At 42.3% G+C, this 24827-nt stretch overlaps 1 protein-coding gene across 1 annotated transcript in view; it reads right to left on the reverse strand.

Annotated features, from left to right (window-relative positions):
* Positions 1–6068: 6068 nt before the first annotated feature.
* The window catches only part of LOC140734545 (dedicator of cytokinesis protein 11-like), a 290183-nt gene continuing 271424 nt past the window's right edge, over positions 6069–24827 (reverse strand). The window contains exons 50-53 of the mRNA XM_073058668.1: positions 22858–23048; positions 19184–19284; positions 14506–14644; positions 6069–6696 (exon numbers count right to left, since the gene is read on the reverse strand). Coding sequence (XP_072914769.1) covers positions 6586–6696; positions 14506–14644; positions 19184–19284; positions 22858–23048 — 542 coding nt within the window. The 3' untranslated portion in view covers positions 6069–6585. The remainder of the gene's footprint in view (positions 6697–14505; positions 14645–19183; positions 19285–22857; positions 23049–24827) is intronic.

Genomic DNA, 24827 nt, shown 5'->3' on the forward strand with positions numbered 1-24827 from the left:
GATGGGCCAAAGCCCAGGCCAAACACCGTGTTATTTTTATTTGCTCTTTCTGATGAATCCCGCTCAGTGACTAGTTGCAGCCAACTCCGAAAAACTGCTGCAAAGTTCTGTCTTGTTAATCTTGAGTGCAGATCTGATTGAAAAGATGGCTCCCTTCATGTACTCCCACTCGGTGATCGGTAGCAGGTCAACTCCAAAGCGGTGAGTTTTAAGATGCGTTATATCGATGCAGTGTCTTGAAATGGCTTTACATTATTTGGTTTAACTCAAAATGATTGGGAATAAAGTAGAAGTAAATTTCATTTATATTGAGAAAATCCAATGTATGATTAAGATAATAAGAAACAACTTAGCAAAAGCTGAAAATATCAAATGGGGTTCTGAAAGCTGTGATTTAAGGTTCTATGGGTAAATAAATTAATGAAACATCCAATGACCAAAGAAATCTTCTCCTGAATCACCATGTAATCATGTTGCTTCTTGACTGTCAGTGTTCTTTGCACTCGTACATCTTTTCACAGGTGTCAGCAGCAAGCAGCGAAGTGCAAAAAAAAGTTGTAAATTCCACGTATGCTTTGAAGAGTGAAGATGATAAAGCAAAGATGGGTGTGTGGGGCTTGGAAAAGGATAAATATAAGCAGGATTTTAGAACATCAAGTCTTTTTTTTGTACGATATGAAGTACAAGAAACCAGCCAAAATTGACAGGTTCGATGGCTGATGATTAGATTAGCTGTAAAGGCATAAAGATAAAAGTAGGAATAAAGAAAATGAAAGTTCACAAGTTCAGCTGGCAATCAGTATAAACAATCCTGCTGGAGCTGTGTGGGGGATGAGAATGTGGACCATTGTGAACTGCAGGTCATTGAATGGACGGATGAAATAGAGTGGTGGAGATGGAGACAGAGGAGGAGGGAGGGAGGGAGGGGTTGGGAGGGGTTTGGGGTGTGTCGGGGGGGTTAAAGGGGGAGAAGAGGTGGGGAATGGGGGTGTATGGTAACATGAGTGCCCAGGAATGGTAAAGACTACAGAAAGTTTTTTTTTTTTAAAATGGAAGCTTGTATGATGTATAGCTCTGGGGTTGTGCTCCCAATGGGTTTTTTTTGTTTGTTCTTTTTCAGTTAGTAGGGTTTGTTTAAATTAGTAGGGGTTCTTTTTTCCCTTCTTTTTCTTTAAAAAAAATATTCTTAACACTTTATTTTCTCTTATTATTATTGATATATTGCTTAGCTTTGTTAATCAGTTATTTGCTAATTTAATTCCTTATTGTATATAATGACATATTGACTTAATGTATTTTTTGTTAATCTTCAATAATAATTAATAAAAAGATTTTAAAATGAAAATAAATACTACAGAAAGTAGTTGACACAGCCCAGTCCATCACAGGCAAAGCCTGTTCACCACTGAGTACATTTAAACTGATGAAGTAAGAGGCTTATTGGTGATCTGAAAGAAATTTTTCTTTCACCCAGAGTACAGTTGGAATCTGGAAGACATGTCTGAAAAGATGGTGGAAGCAGAGACCAAGATATAGAAGGCTACTGACCAAGTGCTAAAAATGGGTTTGGTATAAAGAAGTACTTAATGGTCAACATGGGCACAGCAGAAAAGAGGGCCTGTTACTGTGCTAGATGATGCAATGACCATTTCACCAGAGTGACTGTACCTTCATCTGCCAAGGCCCAATTTCAGGATATCTTTCCATTAATTCTTCTTCCCTGTCAGGATGAGATCTGGCACAATCTAGAGGAACAACACCTTACACAGTTGCTGACCTTCATTCCTATCATAAGTGACTCAGGCCTCTGAAATGCCCATGACAGAATGACCATACCATCAAATATCTTTGGCATTGAGATATTGTCTGGAGCAGGTATCCAGGTTCTCTATTATCCTAATAATATTCCTCACAAGGGGAAGAGGGGAAGTGCTAATGATAGGATGCCAGGTACTTGAACAGTGCAAACTCAATTCCATAGCAGGGTGTAAGAAATAAAACCAGGAATCAGACATGAAGTCATAGAATTGAAGCAGGATCTTTGCCCCAATTCAACAATGCTGAAAATTTTGTCTATTTGAGTTAGTTTCATATATCTGCATTTGGCCAATGTCCCTCTAAACCCTTCCTATCTATAAAGTGTATATAATCATATAACAATTTCAGCACGGAAACAGGCCATCTCGGCCCTTCTAGTCTGTGCCGAATGCTTACTCTCACCTAGTCCCACCTACCTGCACTCAGCCCATAACCCTCCATTCCTTTCCTATCCATATACGTATCCAATTTTTTTTTAAATGACAAAATCGAACCTGCCTCTACCACTTCTACTGGAAGCTCGTTCCACACAGCTACCATTCTCTGAGTAAAGAAGTTCCCCCTCATGTTACCCCTAAACTTTTGCCCCCTAACTCTCAACTCATGTCCTCTTGTTTGAATCTCCCCTACTCTCAATGGAAAAAGTCTATCCACATCAACTCTATCTATCCCCCACATAATTTGAAATACCTCTATCAAGTCCCCCCTCAACCTTCTACGCTCCAAAGAACAAAGACCTAACTTGTTCAACCTTTCCCTGTAACTTAGGTGCTGAAACCCAGGTAACATTCTAGTAAATCTTCTCTGTATTTTGTTGACATGTTTCCTATAATTCGGTGATCAGAACTGTATACAATACTCCAAATTTGGCCTCACCAATGCCTTGTACAATTCTAACATTACATCCCAACTCAATGCTCTGATTTATAAAGGCCAGCATACCAAAAGCTTTCTTCATCATCACCCTATCCACATGAGATTCCACCTTCAGGGAACTTTGCACCATTATTCCTAGATCACTCTGTTCTACTGCATTGCTCAATGCCCTGCCATTTACCACGTATGCCCTATTTTGATTAGTCCTACCAAAATGTAGCACCTCACACATCAGCATTAAATTCCATCTGCCATCTTTCAGCCCACTCTTCTAACTGGCCTAAATCTCTCTGCAAACTTTGGAAACCTGCTTTATTATCCACAACACCACCTATCTACATACCTTTCTAAATATAGCCTGAACTCTGAGTTGTACCTGCATTAATCCATTTCTCTGGCAGGCCATTTTACTTACACACCGCTCTCTGTGTGGAAAACTTTCCCCTTCAGGTGCCTTTCAAATCTTCCCCCTCTCATCCTTTGTGAAGAAAATGGACTGCCACATCTATGTTGGAAACTTGCAGTGAGGAAATTGTTGCCCCTTGCATCCTCTTTAAATCTTTCCCTCTCATCTTAAGTTTCTCTAGTTTTAGGCTCTACCAGCCTTGGCAAAAGGATGTGATCATTACCTTACCTATATACCTCATCGTTTCATAAATCTCTAAGGCATGGGTTCCCAACCTGGGGCCACAGCCTCCTAGCTTAATGGTATTTGTTCATGGCGTAAAACGGGTTGGGAACCCCTTAGACTTGAACAATCCATGGGAAACCACTCTCCAGCCTATCCTGTCTCTTTCTCACTCAATCCCTCCAGTCTCAGTAACACCCTTGGGTATCTTTTCTGTATCCATTCTGGTGTGACAGCAGAATTCCTTTACCCAGTTGAATATAGAAATCTACAGCTCATTATAGGTTCTTCGCCTCACAACGTTGTGCTGACCATGTAACCTACTCTAGAAAATGCCTAGAATTTCTCTACCTCATAGCCCTCCATTTTCTCTAAGCTCCATGTACCTAAGAGTCTCTTAAAAGACCCTATTGTATCCACCTCTACCACTGCTGCTAGCAGCGAATTCCACGCACCCACCACTCTCTGTGTGAAAAACCAGCCTCCGACATCCCTCCTATACCTACTTCCAAGCACCTTAAAACTATGCCCTGTCACATAAGCCATTTCAACCCTGGGAAAAAGCCTCTGGCTTTCCCCACAATCAATGCCTCTCATCATCTTGATGATGCATCAAGACTGGATCAGATTTCACAAGTATTCCAAGTGTAGTCATACCTATGTCTTGTACAGCTGTAATGATGTCCCAACATTTGCAATGGGTTCCCAACTCTTGTACTCAATGTTAGGCCTTTTACAGGGTTGATCTTGTTCCTTATGACACTCTCCTTGCCAAACATTTTTCCCTTAGGATCTAAAAATTCATCAACCTCTGTACATTCAGCAACAGAGCTTCCTCAGCACTCTTGGATAGAGAAGTCCATCATCTTGGCAAATCTCTGCTCCAAATATCTAACCCTTAATTTAAGATTCGATTGCCTCCATTTTCAGATACCCTAGTCAAGAAAAGCATCAAGTCTAAAGCGATCTTTTTCAAATCCTGTAGGAACTTTGTACCCACACATCAGATCTCATTCCTCCACTGTTCCCATCAGCCCAAGCCATCTCCCTAATCTGACAGCAACTGGCATCAGAATTGAATCCGGGTTGTTGAAGCTGTGAGGTGGTAATACTAACAGCTGCATCACTGCTCAAACATTGTCACTAAAGGAACATAGATGACGGAGAAAATCAATTTATCCCCGAAAGATACACAACTGGACCCCTATGTATCAGTTTATGGAATAAACAAAGAAAATGCTGGAAACAACCAGCAGGTCAGGCAGCGCCCGTGGAGAGAGAAACAGTCAATGTTTCAAATCTGAGACATTTTCAGATTTCTAGAACGCTTTTGATTTGCATTTACCAGTTTATGGGATTGGTCCAAGAAATTAAACAGTACTTAAATTAAATCTTTAAACATTACAAGGAGAAAAATAGCTTCCTTAGAAGGAAGTATCTTGAGCAAGGGTCACATTGTTAGAAGCTGAGTTAAGCGGTAGAATTTTGCATCTTTCTTTTCCAAAATAGTTACAGGTATTTGAAGCCAAATAGGTTTGCAAGATTGAGATGGAGAAGCTTTGTTTGGATAAGAATATCATGTAAGATAGTAGAGAGACAGATAATGCAGCCGCGATTCAGAATGGGGTAAAACTAGATCAAAGGGTAAATGTGTTGCTGTGGGTCCTAACATTTGTTTACCTCAGGATTTCATTTGATTTTCCATATTGAACATGCAGTGCTGGACTCCTTACTATTTTGATATTCACTCTATTCCTCTCACCCTACAATATTGTCTGTTCTTTTTATCAATATTTAAACTGTGAGTGATAAGACTTCAGTTATCAACAGACAAGCAGACTGGACTCGCCTCACCTACTGTGTAACTGTTAAAAATCTCCAATAGTTGGAACCACTTTCATTTTTACACATCAATGTTCTTTTGTCTTGAGATTCACCTAGCACCAATTTGCTGTTGGTTTCACTGTTTATACATCAGTCCCAGACAACCACTCTTACATTAGCCCATGGCCAATAAATCATTGTCAAATCAGAGAAGACAGAGCTTCCTAGGCTGATAAGAATAAGAGAAAACAAAGGGTAGAACACAAAAAATAAGACAGGAATTTAAATCTTAGCTTTGGCTTTTTGTCAACATTTCAAAGATTCAATCACACCTCTGAGGACTGGGAGTCTTTGATTGGGGCAGTTCAGTAGTACACTGCTGGAGGTGCCGCCTTGTTGAATCTTATAAGTACTGTATACACTAAAGACCCCATAGCACTATTCAATAAACAGCAGGGTTCCCCCACTTCTTCCTAAATCTATCCAGATGCTTAAACCTCCTCTCTTCAATTTGAGAGCTTCAGATCCTGATCTTCCCTTTCTTGAAGGAAGATCTGACACTGTTATAATAGTCTTCCTGAGAATGTGATCATGTCAGTGGGACAGCATAATGGCCAAGTTCCTCATTCACTCAATAGCCTCTGACGAGGCAAAGGGAACAGGGGCAATTCCTCTGGCAAAGGACTTTGGTGAGCGGTGGGTCACAAGGTATACTTTGTCCTGGCCATTCTCTGCCAGCAAGTCAAGAACCTCAATTATGACCAAAGCCTACAGAGATATTAAAGTACCTAAGGAGAATTTCTATCAACACCAAGGAAGATTGAGAGGGCATTTGGATTCATTCAATGGACTGTTATTCAATCAGTCACAAAGCTTTGCATCACTCCCTTCACAGAAAAATAAGTAAACTCCATATGAAATATCCTGTATATAAAACAATGAATATATTTAAGGATTTTTTTTTACACTATAGATTGCAGTGCGTTGCTACTCACAGTTACAAATTAAATACACAACAGTTTGAGATGACAATTCGGCATACAGATGTGAGATACTATTTCTATTTTATACTGTACACTTGGAAAAGAATTGGCCACCTTGAAGTATTCGGTTTGGGACTGGTGTTCCAACCCGATCAATCATTTTCAAATCCACAGTTCTGTAAATCTCCAGTGCAGACAGACGTCCTGATGAGGCTCTTCAGAGTGCAAGGCATCGCGCTGTCCTGTAAGGCCTGGGTGTGTGGATTGAAGAGCACTTTTCTTACAAGGGAGGGCTGAGAGGGTGATCAGGATGTAGGGTAGCCGGTGCAGGAGGAGTCTGAAGTCCTGCAGTGCCAAGTTCAAATGCAACACTGTCCTGACAATCCAGCCCTGCTTTCCATTCTGCGAGGAAAGGATCCATTAAGATTGGGCAACACCTCTGCTTGGTGGTGGGTGTCAGAGTGTCGAGGGGAAGGCGGAGTGGCCTCTGGCTGTTCCACTGATTGCACTGAAAACATGCAGCGAGTTCCTTAGCTGGGACGTCACCAGTTCATCTTCTGCCAGCATCTTGAATTACAAAGGGGTGGGGGTGAGAGAAAAGAAAACAGTCACAGTTCCAGGAGAGGCTGGAATAAGCATAATTTATAATCATTTACAAGAGAGCTCAGGAAGAAGATCCTTTGTCAAATGTCAAGATGGTCACTGACATTTAATCAGCTCTTTAATTCCCCCAAACTACTACAAAGAGGCTCACTCTCAATCTTGAATGGGCTTGGCTGCATGCTGGCCTGCAAAAAGGAACCTTCCCAACACCTGCGTGCACGGCCCAGCTGGCAAGTACTGAGCATACTCCCCAACTTCCATGCCAGTTAAATGAAGGGTGACAGTTGCAGAAATACCTGAATCTTATTCAAGGAGGGGGATGCTGTAGCTACCAAAGGTTCAGTGGAATGCCTGGGGTTGCAGACAGGATCAGCCACAGTTCTGAGCAGGACATAGCATACAATGAGCAACTTGGGGAGCTGAGAGTCAGACAGTGGCTGAGTGAGGGTGGGAATTTACTGGAAGTGTATGCACAAAGCTCCCTCCCTCTTACACTTGATGCAGAAATTATGGAATGCATTTACCCATTAATTTCTTCAGCACTTCATAATAAGCCAGCATGCTTGAAATAAAGGAGAGATCAGAAGGTTAATAACTTTCACAACATTGCAAACAGCTGAGTAATGTGTGTCTTAGGTACATGGAAAGGTCAGTGAAAATGAAATATATTAGAACATAGAACAGTACAGCACAGTACAGGCCCCTCGGCCCACAATGTTGTGCCAACCCTCAAAACCTGCCTCCCATATAACCCCCTACTTTAAATTCCTCCATATACCTGTCTAGTAGTCTCTTAAACTTCACTAGTGTATCTGCCTCCACCACCGACTCAGGCAGTGCATTCCACGCACCAACCACTCTCTGAGTGAAAAACCTTCCTCTAATATCTCCCTTGAACTTCCCTCCCCTTACCTTAAAGCCATGTCCTCTTGTGCTGAGCAGTGGTGCCCTGGGGAAGAGGTGCTGGCTGTCCACTCTGTCTATTCCCCTTAATATCTTGTACACCTCTATCATTTCTCCTCTCATCCTCCTCTCCAAAGAGTAAAGCCCTAGCTCCCTTAATCTCTGATCATAGTCCATACTCTCTAAACCAGGCAGCATCCTGGTAAATCTCTTCTGTACCCTTTCCAATGCTTCCACATCCTTCCTATACTGAGGCGACCAGAACTGGACACAGTACTCCAAATGTGGCCTAACTAGAGTTTTATAGAGCTGCAACATTACATCATGTTTCTTAAACTCTATCCCTCGACTTATGAAAGCTAACACCCCATAAGCTTTCTTAACTACCCTATCTACCTGTGAGGCAACTTTCAGACAAGTCAGACCTCTATCTGCTTTTCAAATACATCATGACCAAAACTACATTTCAACTCCATCTATTTGCTTTCCTTACTTTGCCTTCAACTCTCACTCTTCCCAGCCCTTCCCCTCAGTCTGAAAAGAGTCTAAGAGTTTCACACTTTGAATAGCCCCTCTCACCTAGGAAGAGAATATTCAAAATTAAGTCACCTATATCACACACCGTACACACAGCTAGCTCACATACTTCTGAAAACGCAACAGTATTCTGCTCGGAGTTTCATAATCTTGCCAAGGAGGAAATGATTTCCTGCTTTTTTGTGTTACACACATGACAATTGAAGCCTGAATTATCCCATTGGTGGACACAGCACTGGATAAAACAGCTTTCTCAGAGTAGCGAGATTATAGACATTTTCTCTCTGCATAAATTTCACACCTGCTGTCTGGATAGTTATGTTTTCAGCTTTACATAAGACCGATTGAAAATGTTTTTGATTGTTCCAGTAGCTGTTGAAACAGGATACAAACTAAAAATATTCTGATCATGGGATTAGAGTCATTTCATGTCTGTATCCCTGACCTACTCAATATTTTCCTTCAACCGTTTCAAAAATCCAAACTTCAACTCGGAACTTTGGTGTTTAATTGGCCTTCCTCCTCACTGCCCTCATTGATAGTCAGATATTAAAGTCTGAGTTTCTTACAGCTCTGATGCAGGGTTTCGGCCTGAAGCATTGATAATCCCTTTCCTTCTACAGATGCTGCTCCACCTGCTGAACTTCAACATATATTTGAACCTCCAGATTGCAGGAACTGCAATCTCTCGAAGCCCTTTCTTTTCAAAGCTCTCCACATCTCTTTCCTCCTTTAAGAGGTTTTAAAACCTATTCTTTTGAGCTAATGTTGGCTCACGATGCATGGTGTCAGACCTTGCCTGGTTACATTCCAAAGGAAATTCTTATACCCGGTTCGAAATGGTCTGATCAGAGATGCTTGCCAATTTGAAAAGTCATAGTTCAAATATGTGGATGATCGAGCTCAAAGATTTTGGCTGACTCACAGTGTTCATCGATGCCTTGCTGCAGAAACATTCTTTCAGATGCAACATTAATTGCAGCGTAATGTAGCACAGAAACAGGCAATTTGTTGCACCACATACAAGCTCAGCAGGGTGCACCCAATCCCATTTCCCAGTATTCGGCCTAGACCCTTCTATGCCTAAACCCATACTTAGAAACTTTCTTAATGATGTCAGCAATTCAGCTTCAACAGTTTCTCGAGCAGTGTTTTCTAGGTACTCACCGGTTCCTGGATGAAAAAGGGTCACTTACGTTCGCTCTGACTGTCTTTCTGATTATCCTAGATCTATGCTGTCTCATTTTCTCCATGTGGGAGAACTTTTCCTGTTGTCTACCCTATTTATACACTGCTATTTTATAAAGTTGCGTCACATCCCCTCTCAACTTCTAGGAGACGAGACCCAACTTCTCCAATCTGACCTCATAACTGAATCATTCCTCGTGCAATATTCTGGTGAATCTCCTCTGCAGCCACTTTAAGGGTGGTTCCCAGAACTGCATCTAATCATAATTTTGTGAAGTTGAAGATAATCTCCCTGCTTTAGTATTCACTATCTTGATTAACAAAGGCCAATATCCTATAAGCTTTAGCCATGTTATTTACTTGGGCTGCCACCTTCAAGGATCTGCTCTTATACTCCAGGATCTCTTTGTTCTTCAATTCTCTCTATCCTCCCATTTATGGTGAAGATCCTAGTCACATTAGTGCTCCCAAAATACATCAGTTAACACTGATCTGGATTGAACTCCATCTGCCATTTATTAGCCCAAGTCCCTTGAGATACCTTGAGTCCTTAGTGCTCCTTCATGGAGCAAAGAGTTATCCTTTAAAAGGTTCTTAACCATGCCATTTACAGGTGTCTTATAAATTCAAGCATGGAAGGCAGGAAAGGCCAGCAAAAGTGATTAGAATAAAGGCAGTGAATACAAAATCTAAAATTTGGGACATTGGCATAAAAATACGTGATTCAGATATTTATTTTACTGAAATTTGATTACGCACATTGGGGCAGTCCTTCTTTCAATCTAAATTTGACATCAGGTATTCATCCTGATTGGCAGCTGAAGGTGGACCTGTGACTGGGCCTTATAAGCACGCAAAAGATTTAAGTGATATTCCACAGGTTTAAGTGATGTTCCACAAAAGTGCATTGTTGGTTCAATCCATAAACATTCTGACCTACTTTCGACTCCAGGCTTAGGATTGAGCTCATGGTAATTCAGAATATACGTGACCTGTAGAATTCTCAAAGGTCATTCACATTGACCAGGTATATTCTTAGTTCAACCACTTTTTTGCTTTAATGATGAGCTTCCTTTTTGGATGGAGTGCATGGGTCATGGCTCATTGGTGAACCATTGGACTGCATTCAGGTCTGATCACAACTCTAGAATGAATGCTTGCAGAGTGTCAGTGGTTAGTGGACACGGCATCTTTTTCCCTGTAAACATCAGACAACTCGTCTCTGTAACCTGGCCCACATTACCACCAGTACCATGCCAGCTTTGAGGAAAGGGCAAATGGAAGATCTCATCACTGACTAGAAGCTTCCTGGAATCCATTAGAAGGACTGCTACAGTCTGGGTATTTTGAGAGATGGTTCTTACTTTACTGCCTCTAAACCTCTGCCATTTTCTGCAAGGTCTCATTTAGGAATGTGATAAAAGAGCTGTCATTCACTTGGATGTACAACACCCAGGAAGCTGGTCGACATTACGTTCAGGACCCCTGACAGTGGACAGTCTGTCCATCAACTGCACTAGCAAAGCAGTTTCGGTGGCACCTCTTCGATCTTGTCCCGGTCCCCTTTGGGCCACACACTATCCAGACCTGAATGTATAATGCTGCTCTTTTATCAGTGCCGAGTCAAGTTGCTGGCTCTCATTAAAGCAGTTCAAGTCCATGTTCAGCTCTGGACTGCAGTGAAATCCCACATTCCCAAGGCAACTGGAGACCAGTAAATGTGGCAGCTTTTCCAGAAACCTACTTTCCTGTTAACATTACTCTTATTTGTGCTGAAACATTGACCTGTTTGGCCTGAAGGACAGATATCGTCACTGCTCATTGGGGGGTACCTCACTATGGAGTATTCCCCACAATTCAAACAGTTTAAAAGCAATGTAACTACACTTTCAACAAACTTCCAACAGAGTGGTCATGTGCAAATTCAGGGATTCAACTTTGACACGCCATTTAGTTTCATTAAGCAAATGTAACATTATAATTAGATGCAGGCAGAGAGGGGAAGATGCAAAACGTAGCGTGCAGCCTCACAGGCAGTATTGTTCACTGTGAGGATCAGTATCTGGAGTTAACAGTGCACAAAGAGCTGCTTTGCATTGCCACAATAAACATCAGAAACTGCGAGCTAAGCCCACTGTTAACGGAAGGTTAGGTGCAAGTTGAAAAAGGAAGTGGATCTCAAATGATTACCTCACTCAACCTATCCCTGTAATTACTTTCTTGGCAGTACCAAGTTTAGATAAGCTAAGACTTCAACATGTATTAAACATTTGAGAAGAGCAACCTTGATATACAAAACTGTTAATATTGTCAGAAACTCCACAGTTGGCATTTAAGATAATCATTAACAGAGGCAAGCTCGCATTATATCACCAAAGGAGGCTATTTGACCATTTGAGCAATTCAGCTGGTCCCACTACCTACTCCTCTCTTCAGAGCCCTGTACTTTTATTCCTATTCATTCCTGAATGTGAACAATAAAACAACTCCTTCACACCACTGACAGAACTTGGCTGATGAATCTAACAAAGATGGGCTCCACGGAAACATACTTGTTATTTTCCACTCCAGATTCTCAGGATGTATCTGGCCTTGGGCTTGACCTTGGGTTTGAACAGAGCAGCAAGGAGCTTGGGGACATCCTATCCCTGAACATTGACTTTATGCAACATCACCTCTCCTTCCTGTTATAACATAAAAATGTTTCAGTTCCTGATTTACAGAACATGTAATATACCTTGTCATGTTCCTAAAGCATGCACTGACCTCACTTGCTTATCTCTCCAATATCCTTCTCTCCTTCTCTTGCCTTACCCCAATCCCCCAACCTCTCTCTCCTCCTTGTAAGTTCTTCCCGGTGTTTTGCTGCACGTCTCTCCCATCTTGGGCAGCTCTTGTATGGTTTGTGAAGACACTTCAGAGGGAAGGAAAGAACAACCACACAGCTGGGCAGACTGAGTGAATGTGCCAAACCTTTCTCTTGGGAATACTGTGAACAGATCAGATCAAACCATAGTCTCTGAGTTGGTTTTATTTCTGTTTATATTATTTACTAAATTCAAATTCTCCAGATGCCATTGAGATATTTGAACATGTGTTTAGGTCAGTGCTCAGAGAATGGGCCATATTCTCTTCCCTATATGTACACTCTCTACGTCAATTCTGCCTGAAAAGCTTCCATAGTTAATATGACACAGTATAGCTCAAGACATCGTCTGAAACCAGGGATGAAATTGCTGAGACACTTAAATCACCGTTCACCAAGGGTGATGCACTGGAAGACTGGAGGGTGGCTAATGTGGTAAATTAGAAACATGAGAAAATCTGCAGATGCTAGAAACCCAAAGCAACACACACAAATTGCTGGAGGAACTCAGCAGGCCAGGCAGCATCTATGGAAAAGAGTAAACAGTCAACGTTTCAGGCCGAGACCCATCATCAGGCTGCGTTCCTCCAGCATTTTATTTAAAAAGGGCTGCAAAGACAAGCCAAGGAATAATAGGCTGAGAGCCTATCATGAGGAATGTGAAAGTCATGTGAAAATTGCTGGCGATAGTGGTGGGAAGGGCAGTGCAAGACACTCAGAGACAGAATCAACCTGCAGTTAAAATGGCTTTGAGAGTAGGAAATTATGTCTAAGAAATTAGAGTGTGTGTTTTTTAAAGAAGTGGCCAAGAGGACTTGCAAAGCCAGGGTGGTTGAACTTGTCTACTGGGACTTTAGCAATGACTTTGACAAGGTTGGACAGTTAGATCACATGGCATCCAGTTAGATACAGAGGTTGATGCCCATCACTGCTCACCCGGGATATTCTGTGCAGTTCTTGTCACGATGCTACAAGAAGTATGTCATTAAATTAGGAAGGGCGCATAAAAGGTTCACTGAGGACTGGAAGCTTAAGTTGTAAAATGAGACGGCATAGGCTGGGCTTTTCTCCCTGGAACAAAGGAGGCCGAGGGGTGACCTTACTGAGGTTTAGAAATCATGAGCAGCATAGATAATTGGATGGTCACAGTCCTTTTCGCACTGTAGGGGTGTCTAAAACTAAAACAAAAACACAAGGTTAAAGTGTGAGGGAAAAAATGTAAAGTAAAGGGGCAAAGTTTTTCCACGCAAAGGGTAGTGAAGATATAGAGTGAGCTGCCAGAGAGAGTGGTATAGGCAGGTACAATTATAGTATTTATAGAAGCATCTGTATAGTACACAGATAGGAAAGATTTAGATGAATATGGGCCAAATGCAGGAAAATGCTAATAGCTCAGGTACACATTGATGAGTTGGGCTGAATAATCGTGGTTCTATGATTTTCAACTCCTTGTATCTATGCCAGCTCCCAGGAGAATAATCCCATCAATTCTACTCCCATTAGATAGAGGAGCAGAATTAAGCCATTTGGCCCATCGAGTCTGCTCTACTATTTCATCATGGCTGATCCAATTTTCCTCTCCTGTCTTCTCCCTATATCCTTCTATGCCCTTTCCAATCAAGAATCTCTCTTCCCCTATTTCTCTGTCTACATGCAAGCCACTCTCTCGCATGTGCCTATCTACACACCTTTGTTCTCTTTCCCACTCAACTTACAGCAAGACATGGCCAACTAACTGGATGGCATATCTTTGGGATGTTGGAGAAAACTGGAACCCACAAAAATTTCCCACAGACAGCATCCCTGCTCAGGATTCAAATTTGGTTCCCGGATCTGCAAGGCAGAGCTAATGCACTAACGAGGTAGAGGGAGTTGAGAACTGAACCTATTTGGCCACTCCTGGTGCTGACACCCACGCTGATTGCTGAGCAAGCACTGGGGGAAAAGTACTGTGCACAAGTCCGAATCCATCTGGGACACAGAGGAAAAAAAAATTAGGAGAGGTGAGGGGCATAAGGGTGAAGGATGTGGGTGCTCTGACTGTAACAGACCTTCAGGTCCGGAGGGACAAAACAGTTCCTTCGTGAGCAAGAAACAATGCAGAATTTGTAGCTCGACGGAACCACCCACTCAGTCTAGCCTACAGCAACCTGTACAAATAAATGACTTAAAATAAAATTTAATCATTAACATGACCTTTATGGTCAGTATAAAACTCTCAAAAGGAATTTGATTTATTGGCTCACATCACCTGTTGTCAACCATTCAGTGTCACTCACCTGTTCCTGGGTGATTTCTGATAATTCCTTCACCATGTCTTTAAAGTTGGCCTTTAACCCTTCATGGTACTCCAGCTGATCCTCCTTAATCAGCCGCTCGTTTAAATCCAGGGCAAGGCTGCAGACTGTAACAAATTCCCTGCAGGCAAAGGAAATGTTTCTGTTTTAGTTTTAGACACTCCTGAGTGAACTTGATGCCCCAGTAACGGCTGCGATAAAACACCAGCAGGTTTAAGACTATTCAGCTCTTAAATGTACCAGCACAGCCTTAATCATGACAGTTCAGCACCACAGCAACTACTTCGTACTAGAATGGACTTTTTTTTGTTCTAATTGTGTTCTTTCTTGTAAAAATTGTGTATATCTTTTGTCCTTCTTGTGAATGCTGCTTTTACGATGCTATGTGCCTGAGATGCTGCTGCAAGTAAGTTTTTCCTTGCACTTGGGCAAACAATTACATGTGCATACAACAATAAACTTGACTTTGACTTATGAAGCTCCAGTTGATCATGTCCTTTGAATGGTCAATAACCTGGGCTTCACATGGATGTCTAATCACTCACTGCACAATTCAGGGAGACAGAAGACAAGCTCTAGGGCAGGGGTTCCCAACCGTTTTTATGCCATTAACCAAGGGGTCCATGAACCCCAGGTTGGGAATCCTGCTTTAGGGGTTATCTACGTCATGTGACTTCAATAAATAAATCTCCTTTACATCTGCTTTGGGCAATTCTCTTCACCAGTACCCATGGGAAGCGCGGTGAAGTGGCAATGGGATTGCTTTGAGTCAGTAGACTGTGCCATGTTCAAGGACTTCTCTATGGATCTACAGGTGTCCCCTGCCACTTCGCTTTTACAAAAGACCTACATTAGTACCTGTTTTCACTAACGGAAAGAAATCCGAAGAGGATTTTCACTTTTACGAAAAAAGGCGAAAGGTGAAAATATCTGTTATAGAGGCACGTCGTGCACCCCGTGCAGCGAGAGTGGTGCCACCAAACTCCTTCCCCGGGAACTGCACCCAGCAACAAGCCGCCATAGTTTTGAACTGTGTCTGTGAGCACCTGTGCTTTATCTTGATTTACTTTGTGCATCTGTTAGCAGGATGTGTCCTAAGGTATCAGAAAAGCTTAAGTGAGCTCGTGAGGGTGTTATACCTAGCATAAAACTGGACATAATTAAGCATTTTGATTGTGGTGAATGAAATAAAGACATTGTGCATGCGTTGAACTTGCCTGCATCCACCATTCGTACTATTTACACACAGAGAGAATGAATCTTGAAAGCTGCCAATGTCACTCACTATTGGTTCTGCTAGTAGCAAAGTGGTCTCTTTTAGTTGGCATCATTCCTGCTTTTACTAAATGTTAGTGTTATTTTAGGTTTTAATGTGTTATTTGGTTTGATTTGGTAGGTTATTTTTTGGGTCTGGGAACGCTGAAAATTTTTTCCCATATAAATGAATGGTAATTGCTTCTTCGCTTTACGCCATTTTGGCTTACAAACAGTTTCATACTTTTGGACAGCAGGGGAAACCTGTAATTGAATACGCCATGGTTGTCATAGACTTTACTAAAACAGTTGTAGACGAGTGTGCTCCCACAAAATCATTCAGTCTTCCCCAACCAGAAGCCCTGGATAAACCATCAGATCTGCAATCTGCTGAGGGCCAGATCAGAGGCATTCAAGTCTGGTCACCAAGAAAGTTACAAGGTACGATCTGTGGAAAGCCATCTCACAGGTGAAGTGATAATTCCGGACCAAGCTTGAATCAATGAAGGATGTTCAACAGCTGTGGCAAGGCTTGAATACTATCACCTCCTACAAAGTAAAATCACACAGCACAAGTGACAACAGAGCTTCACTTCCAGATGAGCTCAATGCTTCTATGCTTGCTTTGACCATCAAAACATGGAGGAACCATCACAAACTCCCACAGACTTACTCCCTTGACGATCCTGTGATTTCAGACTCTAAGGCCAATGTGCGAGCAGTTTTCAGGAGGGTGAGCCCTTGAAAATCATCTGGTCCAGACTGGGTACCTGACTGAGTACTAAAGACCTGTGCTGACCAACTGGCTGGTGTGTTCCCTGAGATCTTTAACCTCTCGCTTTGGTAGTCTGAGGTACCCACCTGCTTTAAGCAGACTTCACTTATACTGGTGCCCAAGAAGAATGTGGTAACCTGGTTCAGTAATTATCATCCAGTAACACCTACATCCACATTGATGAAATGCTTTGAGAGGTTGGTGATGAAAAATATGAACTACTGCCTGAGAAGTGACTTGGATCTGCTCCAATTTGTCTACTGGCGCAACGGGTCCACGGCAGATGCCATCTCACTGGCTCTTCACTCATCCTGAAAATCTGGACAGCAAAGATGCATACATCCGGATGCTCTTAATCGACTACAGTTCAGCATTCAACACCACCACCCCTTCAAAACAGATCAATAAGCTTTAGGACCTTGGCCTCAATAGCTCCCAGTGCAATTGGATCCTTGATTTCCTCACTAACAGACCCCAGTGAGTATGGATTGGCAACATCTACCCAACAAACTCCATCAGCCCAGGTGCACCACAAAACTGTTTGCTTAGCCTCTGCTCTATTCACTTTACTCTTATGACTTAAGCACAGCTCCAATACCATATTCAAGTTTTCTGAAGACAGCACTGTCCTAAGCTGAATCAAAGGTGGTGATGAGTCAGCATTGAGGAGGGAGATTGAAAATCTCGCTGAGTGGTGCCACAACAACAACCTCTCACTCAATGTCAGCAAGACCAAGGAGCTGATAATTCAGGAGGAGGAAACCAGAGATCTCTGAACCAGTCCCCATCAGTGGATCAAATGGATAGGGTCAGCGACTTTTAATTCCTCAGTGTTATCATTTCAGATGATCTTTTCTGAGCCCAGCACATAAGTGCCATCAAGAGGAAAGCACAGCAGCGTCTCTACTTCCTTACGATTTTGCACAGATTCCACATGACATCTAAAACTTTGACAAGCTTCTTTTGATGTGAAGTACAGAGTATATTGGCAGGCTGTATCACAGCCTGGTATGGAAACACCAATAACATTGAATGTAAAATTCTACAAAAGGTAGTAGATACAGCCCTGTCCACCACAGGTAAAGCACTCCCCACCAGTAAGCATATCTTTATGGAGTGCTGTCACAGGAAAGCAGCATCCATCATCAAGGACCCTCAGCACCCAGATCATCAGCTATTGTTGCTCTGCCATCAGGACGTAGGTACAGGAGCCTCAGGATTCACACCACCAGTTTCTGGAATAGTTATTACCCCTTAACCACCAGGCTCTTGAACCAAAGGGGATAACTTCAGTCAACTTCACTTACCCCATCACTGAATGCTCTCACAGCCAATGGGTCACTTTCAATGACTTTTCATCTTGTGTTTTCAATATTTATTATTATATTTCTTTCTTTTTGCATTTGTGCACACTTGTTGCCTTTTGCACATTGGTTGAACACCCAAGTTGATGCCATCTTACATTAATTCATTTACGGAAATTATTATAGATTGAGTTGGCAGGCAAGAAGATAAATCCCAGGATTGTGTGTGGTGACATATATGTACTTTGACAATAAATTTACTTTGAACTTTGAAATACAACAATAATAGATCAAGTTCCAGTAACCTAGCTATCAGATGATTAGAAGAGAATTTACCGTTGGCCTGTCAATGACTCTGTCAAAGAAAGATGATACTGGCCTCAGTATTCATGCCATTGTTTATAAAGCAATGTCATCCATTGCTCCTCTCACTAGATCTCCTGCAGCAGTTAGTGCTTCACAGACCTAGGTTTGATTCTGATCTCTGGCGCTGTCTGTGTGGAGTTTGTATGCTCCCTTTGTAACCATGTGGGTTTCTTCTGGGTGTTCCTGTTGCCTAAAGTTAAGCTGGTTCATGGATTAGTTACCCATTTCAGATAGCTAATGGTAGGTAGTAGGTGAGAGAACGGGTTCTTGCATAATGGAATCCAAGAGCTAGCATATTTGCAATGGGCCAAATGGCCTCCTTCTCTGTTAAAAGGAAATACAAAGTCACATTAAACTTATGCAGAAACATGAGTTGTTGTCATTAATAAAATCCTCACCCTGCTGGATCTGCATTTTATGATGCAATTTAGCAAATGAGATAATTTATATTCCAATAATTGTTACTGATTAACACTTAATGACATGTTGTAATCATCTACAGTGCAGACACTGGTACTTGCAATCAATAAGGCATGAAGTATCTGATTTCTTTATGTACAGCTGATAACAAAGGGAGGAGTAACCTCTGATTATGTTATTGTTCCCAGGGTAATTATCATCAAGTTAGCAGTAGATGGAGATTTGTAAATTTTGGATAACAGGTGGATTGAAGGTCTTTAATATGAAACATTAAAACTTCAAAAAATGTCTGACCCACTGAGTATTTCCAGCTTTTTTTGATTTCTGGGTGGGGGAGGGCATGGGGAAAGGGGGAGGAGTGGAGTGGAGGGGAAGGGGAGGAGTGGATGGTAATGGCAGTGTAGGAAATAACACAAAAGAGAGAAATTAGGAAAGATCTTTGGGGAAAGTCGAGGAAGTCCATTTTTTTGTACCAAAGACATTAACAGCATGTGTGCAAGGTCCACATTCAATTTTGTAAATTTTCTCTCCCTTCACTAACCGGAATATTTCCTTCAATTGCTTCACTTTCTTGCCTGGGAGCTTGAGTGATTTGTTGTAATCCAAGAATGCTCTTGCATAGGCCAATGGACCGGCATTTACCTATAACAGAGCCAAATATATTCATCAGTACAATGCTTTAGGTTATGTATGGTCAAGTATCAGCTATAAACTGAATATCTGGCTTAAAAATATTCACTAGACTTAGTAAAAATAAAGGAAGGTTTTCTGTACATTTTGAAGCCTGGTCAGGAGGTTAAGACATTTCAGTTGTAATAGCAATGCTGGGTCTCAAGGTCATACGTAGAATTAGATACATCCTATTATTTTCTTGTAATGGTAGAGCGCCCTCCTGCTTCAAAACATCCACCACTGTTCCGGTACCTAAAAAGACCAAGGCAACATGTCGGGATGACTGGCGTCCTATCTCACTCACCTCAATAATAAGCAAATGCTTTGTGAGGCTGGTCGAGGACTACATCTGCAGCTTGCTACCACCCACACTGGACCCCATACAATTCACCTACCGGCATAACCAATCAACAGATGACGCAATAGCCACTGCTCTACATACCGTCCCTACACATCTGGAGAAGAGGGATGCTTATGTGAGAATGCTGTTCTTGGACTATAGTTCAGCATTCAACACCATAATTCCCTCCAGGCTCGACAAGAAGCTCAGAGACCTTGGCCTTCACCCTGCCTTGTGTAGCTGGATTCCGGACCTCCTGTCAGTTCATCGGCAGGTGGTAAGAGTGGGCTCCCTCACCTCTGCCCCTCTGACCCTCAACACAGGTGCCCATTAAGGATGTGTACTAAGCCACCTCCTTTACTCTCTGTATACACATGACTGTGTCGCCACCCACAGCTCCAAGCTGCTAATTAAATTTGCTGACAACACTACACTGATTGGCCTAATCTCAAATAATAACAAGGCAGCCTACAGAAAGATGTTATCACCCTAACACAGTGGTGTCAAGAAAACAACATCTCCCTCAACGTCACAAAAAGAAAGGAGCTGTTTGTGGACTACAGGAGGAATGGAGACAGGCTAATTGACATCAATGGATCTGGGGTTCAGAGGGTGAACAGCTTTAAATTCCTCGGCATACACATCACTGAGGATCTCACGTGGTCTGTATGTACTGGCTGGGTGGTGAAGAAGGCACAACAGTGCCTTCTACACCTCAGCTGCTACCATCTGGAAAACAGTACCACAGCATAAAAGCCATCAGTTCTTCCATCAGACCACTTAATTCATGGTGACGCAACTGTACTTTTATGTGATATTGACTATCCTGTTGTACATAAAATGTATTATAAATTACTATAAATTGCACATTTAGACAGAGATGTAACGTGAAGATTTTTACTCCTCATGTATATGAAGGATGTAAGTAATAAAGTCAATCCAATTCAAATTGATTTTTTGGAATTTGAATATCATTGGTGTATGTGGTGTTGGAGGGGACCCTTGGCTTTATTTAGTGCATTTCAGACCCTCAATATCCCAAATCACTCTCGGGTCAAACAATTGCTATGTAATTTCCATTCAGAAACTTGTGCAAAGCATGCGCTAAAACAAGTAATCAAATAACCTGTTCCAGTGCTGTAGAGATGTCAAATGTGGTAGATGACGAGAGATCATATCACTTCGGACTACACTCCGTGGCCACTTTATTAGGTACTCCAGCTCGTTAATGCAAATATCTAAGCAACTGATCACGTGGTAGCAACTCAATGCATAAAAAACATCTAGACATGGTCAAGAGCTTCAGTTGTTGTTCAGACCAAACATCAGAGTGGGGAAGAAATGTGACTTAAGTGAATTTGACAGTGGAATTATTGTTAGCTCCAGACGGGGTGGTTTGAGTATCTCAGAAACTCCTGGGATTTGCACACACAGCAGTCTCTAGAGTTTACAGAGAATGGTGCGAGAAACAAAAACATCCGGTGGGCGGCAGTTCTGTGGCCGCAAACACCGTGTTAATGAGAGAGGTCAGAGGAGAATGGCTAGACTGATTCAAACTGACAGGGAGGTGACAGTAACTCAAATAACCAGGCATCACAACAATGGTGTGCAGAAGAACACACATGTCAAACCTTGAGGTGGATGGGCTATCAGCAGAAGAAGATGACTTTATATTTAGTGGCCACTGGGTGTATATTCATTGGTGTTCAGGCGAGGGATTTCAAAGAATGGTATGAGCTGGAATAGGAATTTTCATACTAGGCACAGGAAACATTTCCAATGAATGCAGTGATCAGTACTCAGGACATGGGAGATAAAATGCAAAGATCAGAAGGGTCTCAGCCCGAAATGACAACTGTATTTTTTTCCCCATAGATACTGCCTGGCCTGCTGAGTTCCTCCAGCATTTTGTGTGTGTTGCTTGGATTTCCAGCATCTGCAGATTCTCTTTTGTTTGAGTCCGTAGCTTAACTGCCTGCTGTAAGTTCCCCTAGTGCGTAGATGTGTGGGACAATCTGGGGTAAAACTCGGAATACGGAGAGAATAAAATGGGATTAGCGCAAAAGAGTGGTTAATGGTCAGTGAGAACATAATGGACTGAAAGACTTGATTGCATGCTGTATAGGTCTCGACAAGTTCACGGATACCCTGAAAAGAACACAAAGATACTGCAACACACTCAAAATGCCGGTGGAACGCAGCAGGCCAGGCAGCATCTATAGGAAGAAGCACTGTCGACGCTTCGGGCTGACACAAAGATACTGCACTTGCTGCCTGCCCTGTCACTGAACACAGAATTTAAGCAGCAGAATGTCACGGTGACAACTCCCACATCAACCTGCACAGTAATTCCATTCTTCTGACTACGCAGGAAGGGCTGCAGGGATGCAGCCAAGTAATTATTGTCTCCACTGATGGAAAACTGCAGATAATACTGCTTTATCTTGCAACAAGTATTGCTGAAGGTTGCCGGCTGGTACAATTAGTAAAAAAGAACCAGGGATCTCAAACCTGGAGAAGGAAAATCAGTACAGTAGTACAATCCTTGGGACTGACTGTGTAGGTGAAGGTTAAGGACATGCCTGGGGAGTAAAAGAAAAATGAACACACACTAACAAGATCTGATCAGGATCCACTACTTTCCAGAAATCAGGAAGGCAGAAAAACTACTTCTGATTCATTAAAACTCCTACCCTTAAAATTACTGCCTCCCCATTTGAAGAACAGAAAACCCTGTAAACACTTAGCAGGTCGACTCGTGTCGGGACGGGGAGAGAAATGATTAACATTTCAGGTTTTTTCAGAACTGGGAATGTGAGAAAACAAGCTAGCCTTCAGCTGCAGAGGGGCTGGCAAAGGCTGGATTGGCCAGAGAGCTTAGGCCTGAGTTGTCGTGATGATTCTGAGGTTTATGGAGCCATCTAATCAATATTCAGAGGAAGCTGTGGCTCAAAAATGGGAAGGAACCAGAAAATATGAAAGGAGTCAGACAGAAATCCCACCCAAGCGAGTTGGAGAATTTTTCATGGCTAGCATTTCCGCAGTAGAAGTGTCAGTAAATGAAACTGAGGGAAAGTTCCAGAACTACACAGTATACATGGTCATCAAAGACATCAATTTCTTGATGCCTTGTTATAAATGAGTACATATTTAGCATGAACCGAGTTCGCAGGGTTAAGAACGTCACCTGGGTCAGTACTCACTTGCACAGAAACACAGCCTTGAAGCTTGAGCTGGAGTTGGATCATGTCCAGTCCATTCGAATTGCACAATTTTTGAAGCTCTGCCGTTCTGTCCTTCATCTCATCGATGGCCACGTCCATGGGCTTCAGTTCGACCTGCTGCTCATGCATGACTGCAATCCGTTTCTTCACATATGGGAAGGAATGTGTTGCTGTGGGCAATTGCAACAAAGCCATGTCATCCTGCTGCAGAACCTTTCAGTCAGACTCTGAGGCAACTGGAGAAGTATCTGGAGTTAATTACTTCCTTATGCTGGACTTGGGGCTGCAGGCAGAGACGTGGTAACTAAACCAAACGGTCTAATAACTGGCCATCAGAGAAACAGATCAGCTGTTCAATTACTGCAGGCTGCTCCACCACATGAAGGAATTAAGCCAAATATTTATCCCAAAAGCTGATTGTAAACATGAAATTAATATACTAGGAAAGTTTCTTTTCACTACTGGGCATGTTACATGTGGCGGCACTTGCGACTGTCCCCAGCATATCCTTAGATATTAATGGAATTGGCACATTTCATTGTATGTTTCAATGATGACTGAATCTGAATATGTTTCTGGGCTCAAACTGAAAACCGAATGGTGAATCATCCTATAACAATTGATGCCACCTGTATATATCCAGCTGGATACGTGGCATTAACTCTTTTGTGGTTCAAGGGCTACAGTCGTCATGTCACTCAAATGGTAATTGAGAGGTCTGAAGTAGCTCGCCAGAGTGTGCCAGTTCATATCCACGTGCAGCAGCCCAAAAATTCAACACCAGAAGATAAATTTCAAAACAAATATGTATTGTTTTATAGCTTAAGAGTAAATGCATGAGGGCAAAAAGAGGATGCAAGATAGTTTTGATAGATAGGTGAAGGAGAATCCAAAGAGACTCCATAAGTATATTAAGAGTAAGAGGGTTACCAGGGACAGAATACACTCCTTTAACGATCAGTATGTTGTCAATCTGTGGAGCCACAGGAGACAGGTGAGGTCTGAAATGAGTATTTCTCCTGTGGAGAAGGTCATGGAATGCTCAGGCGAGAGAACAGTGATGTTTTGAACCATGTCCACGTTACAAAGCAGGAGCACCTGGCTGACTGGATCAAGGTTTTAAATCTACTGGGAAAGTGGGCAGACAGAGTGTAATTGAGACAAGTGCCAACTGTTACATTTAGTGGTTAAACCAGGGCAGGAAATTCACAGTAAATGGCAGGGTCCTGAAGCATGATTTTGGAATAGAGAAACCTTGGGATAGAGGTACATTGTTTCCTGAAATTGGAGACACAGATAGATAGGGTGAAGAAGGCATTTGGCATGCATGCCTTAATTGGTTAAGCCACTGAGTAGACAGTTGGGATGTCATGACACCACACACAGAGTATTGTGTTCAATTCTAGTTGCCTGGCTATAGGAAGGATGTCATCAAGCTGCAAAGGGCTCAAACATTTTCATAGGCGTGTAATTGGGGCTGGAGACATGCAAGTGGGGCTGGAGGGATTGAGTTACAAGGAGAGACTGTATAGTTCAGGTTTTTTTTTCTATGAGTGTAGCAGGTGGAGAGGTGACCTGAGAAAACTTGAGGACTTGGAAAGGGTGAATGGCCACATCTTTTTCTCTGGGTAAACCTACACCAGAGGGTAAAGGTTTAAATTGAGAGAAGACTTGATGGCAAGTTTTTCCATACAGAGAATTGGAAGCATATGGAAAAAGCTGCCAGAGGAAGTGGTAGGAATGGGTAATGTAATACTTAAAATTCTTTAGGACAGGTATATGGATAGGAAAGGTTTGGAGGGATTTGGACCAAATACAGACACATGTGGCCAGCTTAGTAGGAGAAACAGATACAAGATGCTTGAGGAACTCAGCAGGTCGGGTGGTGTCCATGGAAAGAAATAAATAGTCTATTTCACCTGCAAAATCTTTTCCGTGGATGCTGCCCA

This window comes from Hemitrygon akajei, chromosome 10 (genome assembly GCF_048418815.1).
Source record: "Hemitrygon akajei chromosome 10, sHemAka1.3, whole genome shotgun sequence".
Taxonomy (NCBI): domain Eukaryota; kingdom Metazoa; phylum Chordata; class Chondrichthyes; order Myliobatiformes; family Dasyatidae; genus Hemitrygon; species Hemitrygon akajei.